Raw genomic sequence first — 13911 nt, forward strand, 5'->3', positions numbered from 1 at the left:
CCATGCCACAGCAGCTTGGGTGAAAGGGTGCAGAGAACCACTGCCACGACAGCTCTGGTGAAAGGCAGGCCACAGAACTGCAAATGGAAAGCCCTTAGCAACACAAAGGCTAAGCCACACAAAGCATTGTGCGACCCTAAGAACTGCAGTAAGGGTTTTTTTTCACCCATCTTTATGAATAGGAGGATTCAATTTTGATTCATGTATTTTAATGAAATATCTGATTTGTATTTGCTCTGAAAAGAATTTTCTCTTTTTTGAAGCAGCATTTCCTTTGCTAAGTCTGCTAATTGATGAAGAAAATAAACAGATTATCACTGGATGTGCTGAGGGACAGGTAAGAATTACCCATCAAACTTAGTCTTTATGTCAAAGCAGTCGACTAACATTAATGTATGTCCATAAAAAAGCTTCACAGTCTGCACACGTTTTGAACTCTTACAACAGTTATTTCCGTAAGCATAATTCAATGTTTTGAGCATAAATTATATATAGCATAAACCGTATATGGTATATAAGGCCTCTCTTACAAAATGGAAACGTTTTCCTGAAAACCAGGGAAGTTTTTAAGAGCGCAATGAGTGATTATATAGGACGATTACACCGAGAGGCTATAAACATATCAGATTTAAAAGAAAAAAGGTGAAAACCAGGATTTTCCTGTTTTGGCCAATGAAACACATGACAATAAATGGAAGAGACTATATTTTCAGCACGTTGGAATTCTAATCAAAATGTGATAAATGTGAATACGCATTTTACCTCCTCTTTAATTAATGTTAAGAATATATTTACATCAGATTTTCCAGCTGTTTTCCTTCAGTGTTACTGCTCAGTGAATTGTGAAGAAAATTGAAGTTATAACTATAGTGGTGCCTAAAAAGTGAAAGGTATAAACGAAGTTCACGTACGTGATTCAGTGCGCCATTACACACAGGTTACCTGTGATTTTTATTTGTGGGAAATAGTCTATGAGGAGTCGTTTTCAGACAGGAACATGTGGGAATTAAATGTGCAGTTCAAATTGCTTATGGCCGCTTTTGCTAACATTGAATATATCCTTTGATAATCTTAGAAATGCATACAATTGAATTTCTGGTCCAAGGTGAGATTCCAGACACAAAAATCCATCAGTTAAGTCAACAGTTTTAAATATTGGACCTCTAGTTTGTTTTCATGTAAGCTTTATGTTTAGTGTCAAAAGGTTATTGCAGTTGCTTTTTCTTTTTCTTGCAGCTTTGGACCTTCAGTTTAATCAGTGACCATAATTATCGCTGTGTGGCACATATCAACTTAAAGAAAGAGCAAGAGAAATTCTGTAATAAAGTGTGGAAATCTGGAAAAGGAATAGGTAGCACAGTGCTTCTAGAATGCTCTGTATGGTGTGTTCTAGTTGTTACTGGCCACTGAGCGTGTGCTTCTTACACCAGGAGAATTTATTACAAGTGATAGAGTTATGAGTCTCAGACTGTGACATGGAATTCTTACTGAAGCTTATATGAAGTTGGGTCTTGGCATTTCTGGAAAGAATTATTTGACATATCTGGAAGGAATTATGCATGTATGTCTGTAATATAATCTTGGCCAATGCAGCTGCTTGTAAAACATTGCACAATGGGAACTATTAAGATTTTGGGTTTTATTTAATTCATTGCCCAAGGCTTCAATAAGAACAGAATAAGTGCCTAAAAATTCATCCATTGTCTAGGTGAGTACCATTTCTCAGTTACCTTTGATGCTTCTAGGAATCTATTTTTTATATATATATCTCCATACCGGTGCCTCCATGACATGGTATTTCTCTGGCTGTGGTATTTCTAGTGGTATAACACAGAGTACTTACAAATCTCTAAAGACTGCACCGGTAACCTCAGCAAGGTGATTCCATGTTCCCAAATGAGGCATTCAGACTACCTGCACACTAGCCAAGTGAGCTGAGATTCTCCTAAAGACAAGCAAGAGGGAGCTTTAGGCAAAGAGATCTGGTTTCCCTTGCTTGCTCTTTGTCTGGCTTCAGTGACTGTTGTGTTCTTTGCTGCCTAGTCATCCAGCTCCAATAATCCTAATGCCCTAACCTAATGAGAAAGACTGCTACATTTCTTCTTATTATTTAAAATATATGGATGCCACTTGCATCTTCGGATGTTTGAAAAAGACATTTGGTGAATTTGGTGCTAGTAGTTCCTTGGGGTGAACTGCACACGCATAATGGCTTGGAGCCTCCTCAGGAGGATGGAACTGAGGTGACTTTCCGTCTTTGTTTTGGATTATGTTGCAACTTCAGTGTCAGGGGAATTTTCAGGCTAATCTGAAGTGTACCCAGTGTATTTATGGGTCACTTTTTGAGATGGACACACCTAAGTTCTGCCAAATCCTTTCCAGTCCTTAAGTAGGTTCTTTGGATTTTATCTCTAGGTATTTGAAAGAAGATGGTGCTAAAAATAATAATGAGGAAAGGTATTTCAGGAGGGCTGGTTCTTAGCATATATCTTTTGAAACAGAAACTTCTTTGATGTGATCTTAGGTCATGTTACTTTACTACTCCTAATTCTCTCTTAAATCCTGCCTGTTTTCCTTTATTTCATTGCTTTTTGAGAGCTAGTATTGTTGATTGTCTGTCTTAGGTGAAGGGCAGAATACTTCCAAGCTTTGCAAAACAAACAACATGAGACCAGCAGGATCAGTGGAAACATCATTGCCTATCCTTTTAATTGAACACTGCGACTTTTCTGTATGTTTCCATAATGAAGAAAACACGTAAGTCCTTTAAAATACCACCAAGTGTTTGGCTGGAATCTATTCCTAGGAGTTCCTGTTGGTTCTTGGATTATTTTCACTGCGTCTTACTATTTTCTTAAAAGTGCAGTAGGAAAATCAGAGAACGTATTTACTGATCCACAAGCTTTGGTGGCCTACGCTTAGGCAGATGATACACACAATCTGATACAAAGTTAAACCTGATTTCTAGTCTGAAAAATAATTTGATGGCATTGGGAATATCCACTGTAGCATCTATTGATACCAGTTGATCAGGGACAGTTAAAAAAAATTTAAGAAGCTTATTACAATTAAAAAGCCAAATTTATTTTTAGTTTGCTTTCTAAGGAAATCAGTCCGATGCAGTCACTGTGTGCCTGTGCCAGTGTGCCTTCCAATTTTAAATAACCTTTGAGCTACATAACCTGTTCTAGCCCAGCTTCTGTCAGAGACAGACATTTTGAAGCATGATGTTTTTAGTCCTTCCCGTGAAATTGGTTGGCCAGGTAGAGGACAGATACCTAAATTAATCCTTATATTGCATTTTCCTGAGGAGAAGTTTAACCATTTTATCGGGCGCCGGGGTATCTGTTCAGGATACTGCCACAAGAACTGTCTCGTAGGACAACTTATTTTTGTTATTTATAACTGTCATTTAGATAAATTTTTCAGGCATGTCATGTTTTAGTAAACACTCATTCCACCCTTTGCCCTGCGGTGGGTTGTACAGGTATAACTATTTATATATCTAACCAGAGGATGAATCAGTTTTATATAAACAGCGAAGAAAAATATCCAGCAGTCCTGGATCATTTTGTCTTTATATCAAATTGAAGTAATTATTTATGAACAGTTATTTTCACGATGCCTACATTTTCAGAAGGACTGTCATTGAGGGGAAGGTAGTAGTGATTTTTAAGATGTACATCTCAGAATACTTTAATGGAATGTCAGAACTCTAAGGCCAGAAGATGAATTATTACAGTCAGCCTTATTGCTTGTATAATACCACTCTCAAATCATCAAAACTTTAGGTTTGATTTGAACTACAGCGCATCTTTAAAGAGGCTAGTTTTCCAGTGATGAGGAATCCACCGTCCAGGTTAAGTTTTTCCAGCAACTGACTCATTCCATTTTACTTCTAATCGGAAACACCCTCTTCTCATGCACGGTTATTGCCTCTTAGTACATTTTTCATTTTGATAGTCTAGAACCAGCTACTATCAAGTTCCCTCCTTGCATAGCAAATTATAGCTCACGAGCAAGTTGTCTCTACATTTCTGGATGAAGTTGTTTGCACCTTGCATGTTTTCTGTAACATTTTTAACGTTTGCTTTTGAACTTTTTCTGAAATTCAATCTCATTTCTTGTTCAATGCCCTTTCTGGACATGGTTGCCTGCAGTGGATCCACAGCAATAGGTTAACTGAGAAAATTTTCTGAATTGAGATAACATCACTTTCCAATACCCCCCCCCAACACCACCTGGCATTGCATGTCCAGGGAGTATTTACCCGTTCAGCTACTGCATCGTAGTTGGAAGTTTTGTTCTGCCTATAAACAACCATGACCATTAAACTCTTAGTATTAATCCAGTTCCATTCGCTTTTGTTTTTAGTTTTGTATTTATAAGTAGTCTTCTGTTTAAGTTTTAAATTACCAGGAGTTGGTTTTAGCAGGTGGTTCAGTTTTGTCTGAACAACTGACTAATGCCTGATCTACCCCTTCTCCTGCCTGCAATGAAATGCGACAACGAAACACTTGTGCAATACTGATACGCAAAACATTATGGCTGTTATACTTCTCGAAGCTTTTTGAAGTTGAATAATTTCATCGCTGTTGAAGGCATTTTATTGTTGTGAAGTAGGCATCAGTTTCCTGTATAGATCACTTGATATCATTGTTCATAATAACTTGGTAATGCTGCTTCTTTATAATTCAGATAATCCACAAATTAAATCAGTCTGTTACTGCTGTATGTGAAAGTAGTGCAAACCACAAATAAAGCTCTATAGAGCACATAAAAGTATGACAAACAAGAACTGAAACTGTCTTTCCCAATCTGCTCTTTAAAGTATTTGACTGTTTCTGTTTGGGTTTTTTTGTTTTGGTTTTTTTAATAAAATGCAATAAACCACTGTGGCAACTGTTTTCATGCCAAGTTTCAGTATTTTTCCATACCCTTACTTCAACTCTTGTGGTCTGACTTTACAAATCAAACCAAGAAGTCTACTCAATCTTATTTGGAAAATGTATTAAAATGTTGATGTCAGTTTTTATTTACTGTGGCATCAAAACATTTTTAGTTTTTGAGAATGAACCGTTATTTTGTTATAACCTTCTTATGCTTGGTAACATTTGTCTTCTCTGAGGGTGTTGACTGAGATTGTAACCAGTTATCTGCTCTGTGGTGTTTGTGGAGGCTGGATTTCGTTACCTAACCGCAATACGACTGCCCCTAAGCACAGACTGAGACACACGTTCCAGGCTTGCCTGGGTTCTTTTTCCCCCCCTTAGTTTATGCTGGTTTTTCTCGTGTACTTGAACTATGTACAAACCCGCCTTAAAATTTCACTGCTTTTGTGTGTTCGTATTACAGGTGGTAAAAGTAAGAATATATGTGGATTTGCGTCTGTTTGAATTTACTCTTTGTGGGTACGGTGCTGTTACAGCATCTCCCAACTGTTACAAACCACAGTAATTTTTGAAGAAAAGTATTTCCTAGGCTGTTTTAGACTTGCCGTGAGCGCATACATAAAATCAAAGATATTGTTTGCAGTTTTCAAAACTTCACCAATTTTGATTGAAACTTTTCAATTTAAGCTATGGATTTTAAAAACGGCTGAAAATTTAAAATACTTTTTTTGGGTTGTGGTTTATTATCATTGTTGTACTGGGATTGGGTAAGAAGTATTAAATTGCTGTGTCTTGTATGGTAGTAAGAAAAGCTTCTTTATCATACTCAGATAATGTTTTCTCCTTTCTTTTTTTTGATAGATCATCTGCCCTGAATACTAGCTATTTTTGGATAGGAAGTTCAGCTGGCTTGTTAATTATTAATTTGGCAAACTTTGAATTAGAAGCTTCTTTATCTTACAAAGGTATAGTTATAAAATATCTGACTGTGCCATAATGTGATTGCTTTCCTTTGTTATCTGAAACAAATAGTATAAGAATTAGTTTGTGCAATAGCAGACTATAGTAGAAACTAAGTGGCTTTATAAACTTTTTTCTAATAATTTTTTTAACGTTTTTCTGGCATTGCTGACTTGTCGCGGAAGACGTGTCAGCACTAGATTTCTGTAGTGGCCAGCAATGCATTTTTATCTGATTTTGCAGTTTAGGAGTGTTAAATACAAGGACTCTCTTTCTACGCCTACTTTACAATGTGGGGGTAAGCTAGAAGGCTGTACAGTGAAGAGAGTGGATTATGGTGGTGTCAAATTACTATGAGTAATTTTTTTTTCTTCCCCGATAGCTTTTTCTTTTGAAATGAAAATACAATTTTACAGCACTGTGTTCTTTTTGGTAAAGATTACAGTGACCTCAGCATTCGGTTTGCCAGATCATGTGCATTAACAAGGAAGGCAGTTAATGGAAAGGTGGGTATGCAGTAAAAATTGATTTATTTAATGCTTAGAATTCCAGTTATTTTCAATAAATATTAGTTATGCATTTTATTTATAGATTAATGTACACATTTGTTTTGCTTAATGTGAATTATGCAGGGGTTTCTCTGGAGAGGGTTGATTCTTCTTTATGGAATCTACTAGTTTAAATAGGTGGGTAGTTTTAAAGCTCTCACACTTTGTATACTGGCCAAAGCGATTAATAAGCAAAAGGTGAATTGTTTTTTATAGTGTTTGATGGGTACCTTGAATGTCAAGAATGATCATTAGGGGAGCAGAGGTAATCTTCTAGGGCAAAAAAGATATGTGTTGTTACACCTTGTGTCTCAAACAAGTGATATGATGAACTGCTTCTGAATCCTTCCAAGAAATCTGTGAAAACTATGTTGTGAGAGAATTTCTGTGGAAAGTCACTAAAAATGCTTTTAAGGAAATGAATGGCGTCCTTGTTTGTATACCCCATTTTTGATGTTAGTTTTCCTACAGAACTGAGCTGAATCTAGGCCTTTCTACATATTTAATATAACAGGGTTTGTTTTAAAGAAGGATTTTGTTTTAAATTCAGTTCTTAGCATGCTCTCAGCATGTCTCAAACTAATTTTTCTTCCACATGTGCTGCTTTTCTCACAACTCTTGCTGCAGAAATATCTCTATTGCAGAAGGTATTGGAATTTCTGTGACTGTTAGGTATGCGAGTCTAAGACACATATTTAAGCAACATAAGCGTATTTTTGAAGGACAGCATTAACGACTTTTTACTGCTTAATGCTCTGCAAGACTAAACCCATGGATATTTTTGACTAATTTTCATAAATGACACAAAGTTATTTCATTTTCCATTCTAAATGCTTCAGTGTTGGAGCTTCAATTATAAAATAAATGGAGTGTTATTTTATGGTATAATTGCTGCAGGTTTTATGCTTGATCACCTCAATGTTTGAAGGTATGATTGCTGTGTTGGAAGTTAACCTCGCTGCTATGGTGAGAACTCAGCAGAGTGATTTTCTCCTATGCGGAAACAGGAACAGTCCATCAGTTATTGCCAGGTGCAGAATAACTTCAATTTTTTTTCCTCTGAGTTGGATTATGCATTTGTTTTCCCAACACTGAAGTGCATCAGATGGTTTTGTACAGTGCTATTTCTTGACATGGTTTTATTTTTCTTGTTTTACTGTCATGCTTTAGTTGTACTGAGTGGGAGGAATCACAGAATCACAGATTGGTTGAGTTTGTAAGGTGCCTCTGCAGGTCATCCTGTCCGACTGCCCTGCTCAAGCAAAATCACCTTGAGCCAGCTGCCTAGCACCTTGTCCAAACGGCTTTTGAATATCTCCAAGGAGGGAGACACCACAACCTCTATGGGCAACCTCTGCCAGTGCTTGGTCACCCTCACAGTAAAAAAGTGTTTCCTGGTGTTCAGGGGGAACCTCCTGGATTTCAGTTTTGGCCCGTTGCCTCTTGTCCTGTCACTGGGAACCGGGCACAGAGCCTGGCTCTGTCTTCCTTACAGCCGTACGATGGTGCGTGGGCTTGTTCCTCCCCAGGTGCAGGACTTTGCACTTCTCCCTGTTGAACTTCATGAGGTTGCTGTCAGCCTGTTTCTCCAGCCTCTGGGCATCTGGGTGGCAGCACAACCTTCTGGTCTATGAGACACTCCTCTCGGTTCTGTCATCAGCAATCATGGTGAGGGTACACTGCTCCTTCATCCAGGTTATTAATGCAGATGTCAAAGAGCATTGGACCCAGCATTAATGCCTGGGGTGCTCCACCGGTTACTGGCCTCCAACTCGACTTTGTGCCACTGATTATCACAGCCTGGGCCTGGCTGTTCAGCTGGTTTTCAATCCACCTCACTGTGCTCATCCAGCTCGTACCTCATCAGCTCCTCTATGAGGATCTTATGGGAGAGAGTGAGGAAGGCCATAATGTAGTCAAAGTAGACAATATCCACTACTCTCCCCCATCTACCAAACCAGTCATTTTGTCATAGGAATTTATCAAGAGGATCGAGGATGACTTCCCCTTGGTGAATCCATGCTGACTGCTATTTTCTTGTCCTTCGTGTGCTTGTAAATGATTTCCAGGAAAACACTGACATCTTGAAGATAATAAAAACCCTACACTATATGCTGAAGTGAAGTGCAGATTTCAGTGCTCATAAAATCATCAGTTAATATTTACAGAAATGGGATTTATTATGTAAATGGAATGGTCTGTGAATCTAGTCAGGGCCAAGGCTTGTCTGTACAGGAGGGTATCTAAGCTGGTAACTAATCCTCTATGCCTGATTTGTATTTATGAAAATCTCACTGGTATCGCATATATACATACATGCAGGCAAATAGCTAAAATGTTTTGACACCTTTTCCTAATCTGATGTTTTTGTCCGTTGCACTGATTGATTTTTGTGCTTGGTTTTATGACTTAGGTGTTCTTTACTGACAAATTCTCCATTGTGCAAAGGTTTAAAGAAAAACATAAAAGAACCTCCTAGGAAAACACTTGGTAAGTATAAACCAACCTTGAGATTAATTAATAAACTTTTTAATAACAGTAACCCCAAATATTTGTTACCCATATATATCTGTGACTATAACTAGTGCCTATAAAGTCTAAGCGTAAAACAAGCAACTACAAAACATTTGTGAATGAATGATGAAAAAAGTTCCTCAGAACAATATTCTTGTTAAATCAAAGTTTGAAGGATTTCCTATTCCTTGATGTTATTGGAAGAGGGTTCTCATGCTGTGTTACAGTTCATATTTCTTTCCTTTCCTCAGTAATCATTATTTTAGAGTGAGTGGTCATAAATGTGTATTGTAACATGAGGAGACATCAATTATTTCTGCTGTGCTAGCTTAACTAAGTATCTACCTTAACTGTGAAAATATAATGTTAAAAAATCACATTAATGAAAATTAAATTTTTTGCTCTAGGAGTGAAAAGCACGGTGAGAGACCAGCCGTTGGTTTTCCATGATAAAATTAAGTCATCAGGTTATACAGCAGCACCACGGTGAGTAGACACACTACTCTGGTCTGTTTTATTGGTGTGTGATATTTTGTCACACAGTAGGGCCATGTAGTCTCGTGACTGTGAAATTAATCACCCGTGGAAGATGGAAATTATGTTATCAAACAAAATGTTTTTAAAAATACGTTGTAAAACAAAATTTTCACTGCTTCTGCTCGGTGTTCATCATCTTCTTAAAATCTGTATTAGGCATCCTGTCTGTTTTGTATGATTAAACTCTTCTTGTTTCCTCAGCTTGCAGAAGGAAATGTCTGAGGACTTTATATGAATGGATTTTGACCTTCAGAATTTATTATCCAACAAATAACTCACAGAAAGCAAAATTTAGGTGCAAACTTGAGCATTAGATCATTAGAAAGTTATTAATCTCGTTATTAATGTGCACATTTTCTTACCTACTGAGGCTACTAGTAGACAGAAGTAATAAGAATGAAGTAGGATTGGGGTTTTTATGTAATAAACTATCTCATGCAAAATTTAATATTTCATATAGAAGAGTCTGTGTTTTTTCTTGTAGAATGGTCATGTTCTCTCCAAATAATAACCTGAAGAAAAATGAGGTGCCAAAGCAGAAGACCAGTTGCAAACGGTAGCTAATCTAGCAGATCCACTAAAGGAAGAACAAATTAAAATGAGGATAAATAGTTCTATTGGAAATATGGTTTGTAGCTGCTTCTCTCACTGGCACACTTTAGTTAGGAGTATCACCGGAATGAAAAGGCTTTGTAAATTTGCTATAGAATGACTGCAGCAAGTGATTCAGACTATCAGACTATGCATTACATTTGAGTAAGTCATATATAAAAGAAATTAGACATGTGCATTTTCTTGCTAGGAAGAGGAACAAGTGCTCAATGTGGTTATAGGGATAGTAGCAACATCTTCTTGAGCTGCTCTTCTAGTCGGAAAAATGAGTGCATGGGGCACAGTGAGACTTAGTGATTTCAGATCATGTGCCTCATTCCCCCCTAAAATCATGTTCCCTTAAGCTAATGCAAGCTTACTCTAACAGATTTAAACCGAGTGCACATAATGGTACAGTTCAACCAGTGGGTTCATCATCACTGTGGACACAAAGAACGAATCTATTTTAGAGCTGGCACTCCCATGTTAATTGGTGTGGTATGTTAAATGGAGTATTAAACACGTTATTTCTCTTCAGTATTATATAAAGGCATCGTTCTATGAAGTACAAACATAAAAGTAAAGAATGCTAAAAGCCATCATTTTTCTCTTTAAAAGCCTGTTTCCTAAACACTTAATATCTCAAGACTAAGTTTTTGTGGTCCTTGCACACACAGGCAACCCTTTAGATGAGCACTTCAGATCACTTCAGGATAGGTCTGCACTAATTTATGATAAGCTACTTAGCACTGTAAGTTTTGCTTGGGGGTTTTTTTAGTATCTTGTCAATGTAATTCTTATTTTTACATATGGATATATTTTTCAGTTCGTTTATTGTCACAAGAAGGTAGAATTCTTGAAATACTTTTATTAGAGAGCTAGGCAACTTAAGAAGTCTGATTTTATGTACAAGGCCGTGTTAATTCTTGATCTCATGAATTCACAACCGTTGGTGATAGGAGTTATTTAAGTATGAGAAATTAAAATTCATTCTGCCTCTTCTCTTGAATTTAATGTGAGTTATCCAGGAAATATTTATATGATGATATTTAGAATAACTCCCAAAGCATATTTCTTTCATAACTGAAATGAAAATGTAGTGGGTTTAGATACCTTAATATTTTTCCTCTTTTTCTCTTTTTTCCTTCTTGGAAGTAAAAATAAAGAATATCCCTTGGAAAGCTCTCCTCCAATCAAATATGAGAAAGAGATATCTGTTACTTGTAAACCAACCCAGATATGTTGCATTCAGTATTCTGGTATGTACAGGCTTTATAAAATGTACAGTTCTGCCAAAAGAAAAACAGAATTTGTGTGATGTGGTTAATTAAGGCCATGGATTTACCTGGTAAATTCCCAGAAAACTTTCTGGCAATACTGTGTACTGTTAGATCAAAATCTTCTACCTTGCAAAACCATGCGAGCCCTAGCACATATGCAAAAGGATTCTAATCCTTCTCTGATTTTACATCTTCTTTCCTCTTGTACTTAATGTATGATGTTCCCACTACAGCTTGAAAATTAGTGGTCTAGCAAGTTCTTTCACTAAGGAATTTATTTGCTGAGACATTTACTTAGTGTCATTAGGGTGTATGAAAAGCTGAAGTTTTGTTTCAAAAGAATCAGAATTCTCCAATTTCTTAAGTAAATATTATTCAGTTTTTATATATTAAAATATAAAAAAAATTCTTGCACATAATCCAAAGGAGGGTATTTTTCTTAACTGCTTTGGAGAAGTGAGTGTTGTAATAGATTTAGTCATTTCCGGTCTGTATAAATATTGTTATACAGAAACCACTTCTTAGATTAGCAAACAAACGTATTACCAAGTATATCATTATGTCAATGTTCAGTCCGCAAACCACAATATTTTCAAAGTGTTTAAAAATATATATCTTTAAATATTTTGGGGACAAGAGCAACTTTCATCTTCAATAAATAAAATCAATTAGCTGCAAACAGTAACTTTTCTAAAACATATTCCAGCCATAAGCGTTTTCTAGAGAATGGGGAGGAATTATTTTTATGGCTCCTGAAAGAAATTGTTGCAGAGAGGTTATTTCTGGGAATGTTATGTGAGCTTAAAAGTAAAGGTTCTTTTTTAGCAAAGAAAGGTGTCAGGATAGTTTCAGTAATACATTTTAAGTATAAATCGTCTTTTACTTACTCTGAGGAAGGAACATCCTTCTCTGTTTGTGTCTTTGTGTCTGTCTCTTGCACACACACGTGCACAGACGCTTCAACGGCTACAGTTTAGCAAAACAAGGTTTAGCCAAAATCGCAGAGATTTTTTTTTCTTGGAGTAAAAAAAAAATCATATTATTGTAAGCTTGTAAAGGGGTGTTCCGTTATTGTCGTGGTCTGTGTTGACCAGATGGTTCAGAGCTTTACAGTGTTTTCTGTTGCAAATTTGCATCTTGGAGCAATCTTTCAGATGGTCTTTGTAAAGTATGAACCACAATAATTAATATTTATGTGCAACTTTAAACATAATAGAGGAAATGAAATAGAAAAGTAAACTTAAGAGGTTGTAAAGTTGCATTAATGAGTTAATGCAAACCTTAGATTTATTAAGCATCCTTTTGTAGTATTGGAGGTGTTAGAGTTATGACTTTTTGACCTGTTAGAAAACAGTTTTCTTCTGTATTTGAGATGATGTTCCATTAAATGAGCCTCCAAAACTCTAGGCAGAATTATTTTTTCTCACTTTGTATGCACAAGGTGGTTTATGTATTGTTAATTATGTGTGTGTGACTTACCTTGTATCACTTACCTGATACGCTTACCAATCAGGTCTTGTGCTGAAAAGAGATACTGTCAAAACTTTAGGAAAAGGGGGGAATCTGCAGAGGAGCACCACCCTTTAGCTCAGACTTCAACACCTTTGAGCTTGTGGGGCATGCCTTTTTTAGGAATATTTTGTCCAGGACTACTTATCTTATTTTTGTGATGAAAATATTTAACAGCTTTATTAATACATGCAAATACTGGTATTTGGAGAAAAAGCCAGCTGAAATACTGCTTGTCAGATAAAATTCGAAATATTTTTATAAAGCAGTTCTTTGCCAGTTTAGTATACTGGTGCATTTAATAACGGGTAACAGAAAGATTCTGGAATGCCTCTTCTTAACACATCTGTTTATCCCATTGTGTGTCCCATTTAAAGTCTGCTTTTAGTAGGTGACTCTTAGAGATCGGAAATACGGATCTCTTCTCTGTTCATATTGCCATGGCTAATTCGGGGAAAAACTGCATTGTGGAATATAGTATTCTGACCCTGCAACGTGGATGGTGCTTGGCCAGTGGAAAGCAGTGGGTAAAGAAGTCAAGCGTGACTTACATTCCCTCTTCCCTTGTAAAGGTGCTCAGAAGGGGGTGTTTGTTCAGGTGGTACGTCTTTCAGAAATACCTTTCCCACAGAACCTAGAAGCATTGGTTTGAATTCTGCACTTCATTTCCTTACTTTCTCTTGCTGCTGTCTTCTCTTGTTCCACCCTCCCTTGTTTTTTTCCCATTGGCTCATTTATCTGCTCTTTATTATTTTAAGTTTTTCAGGAAAACTTTGTGAGCAAACAGTTAAATTTCACAAATCACTGCCACTATGTGGACATTGAAGGAGTGTAGCTTGTCATTTTGTGCCCCCACGGATTACCAATATAAATGAACAATTTGAATGCACTTGGATAACTTTTAGGATTACCTTAACAAGGAAATTTATCATCTTTAAGAAGTGATCCAGAATGACTAATGTTGCTTTTTATTCTGATAGGTAAGAAAAGGTCATGTAACTTTAATAAGAAGATACCAAAAAATGAGCGTAAGGAAGTAGATTTAAATGACTCCTAAACATTTCTGCATTTAAGTTTTGT

General features: G+C 36.6%; 1 protein-coding gene across 1 annotated transcript in view; it reads left to right on the forward strand.

The window, feature by feature from the left end:
• WDR27 (WD repeat domain 27) overlaps window positions 1-13911 on the forward strand; it is a 134973-nt gene that overhangs the window by 11532 nt on the left and 109530 nt on the right. The window contains exons 7-16 of the mRNA XM_075089559.1: window positions 267-337; window positions 1237-1351; window positions 2625-2757; window positions 5754-5857; window positions 6291-6358; window positions 7298-7431; window positions 8814-8890; window positions 9322-9400; window positions 9936-10007; window positions 11198-11301. Coding sequence (XP_074945660.1) covers window positions 267-337; window positions 1237-1351; window positions 2625-2757; window positions 5754-5857; window positions 6291-6358; window positions 7298-7431; window positions 8814-8890; window positions 9322-9400; window positions 9936-10007; window positions 11198-11301 — 957 coding nt within the window. The remainder of the gene's footprint in view (window positions 1-266; window positions 338-1236; window positions 1352-2624; window positions 2758-5753; window positions 5858-6290; window positions 6359-7297; window positions 7432-8813; window positions 8891-9321; window positions 9401-9935; window positions 10008-11197; window positions 11302-13911) is intronic.

Source organism: Phalacrocorax aristotelis, chromosome 3, assembly GCF_949628215.1.
Source record: "Phalacrocorax aristotelis chromosome 3, bGulAri2.1, whole genome shotgun sequence".
In the NCBI taxonomy this organism is placed as follows: Eukaryota; Metazoa; Chordata; class Aves; order Suliformes; family Phalacrocoracidae; genus Phalacrocorax; species Phalacrocorax aristotelis.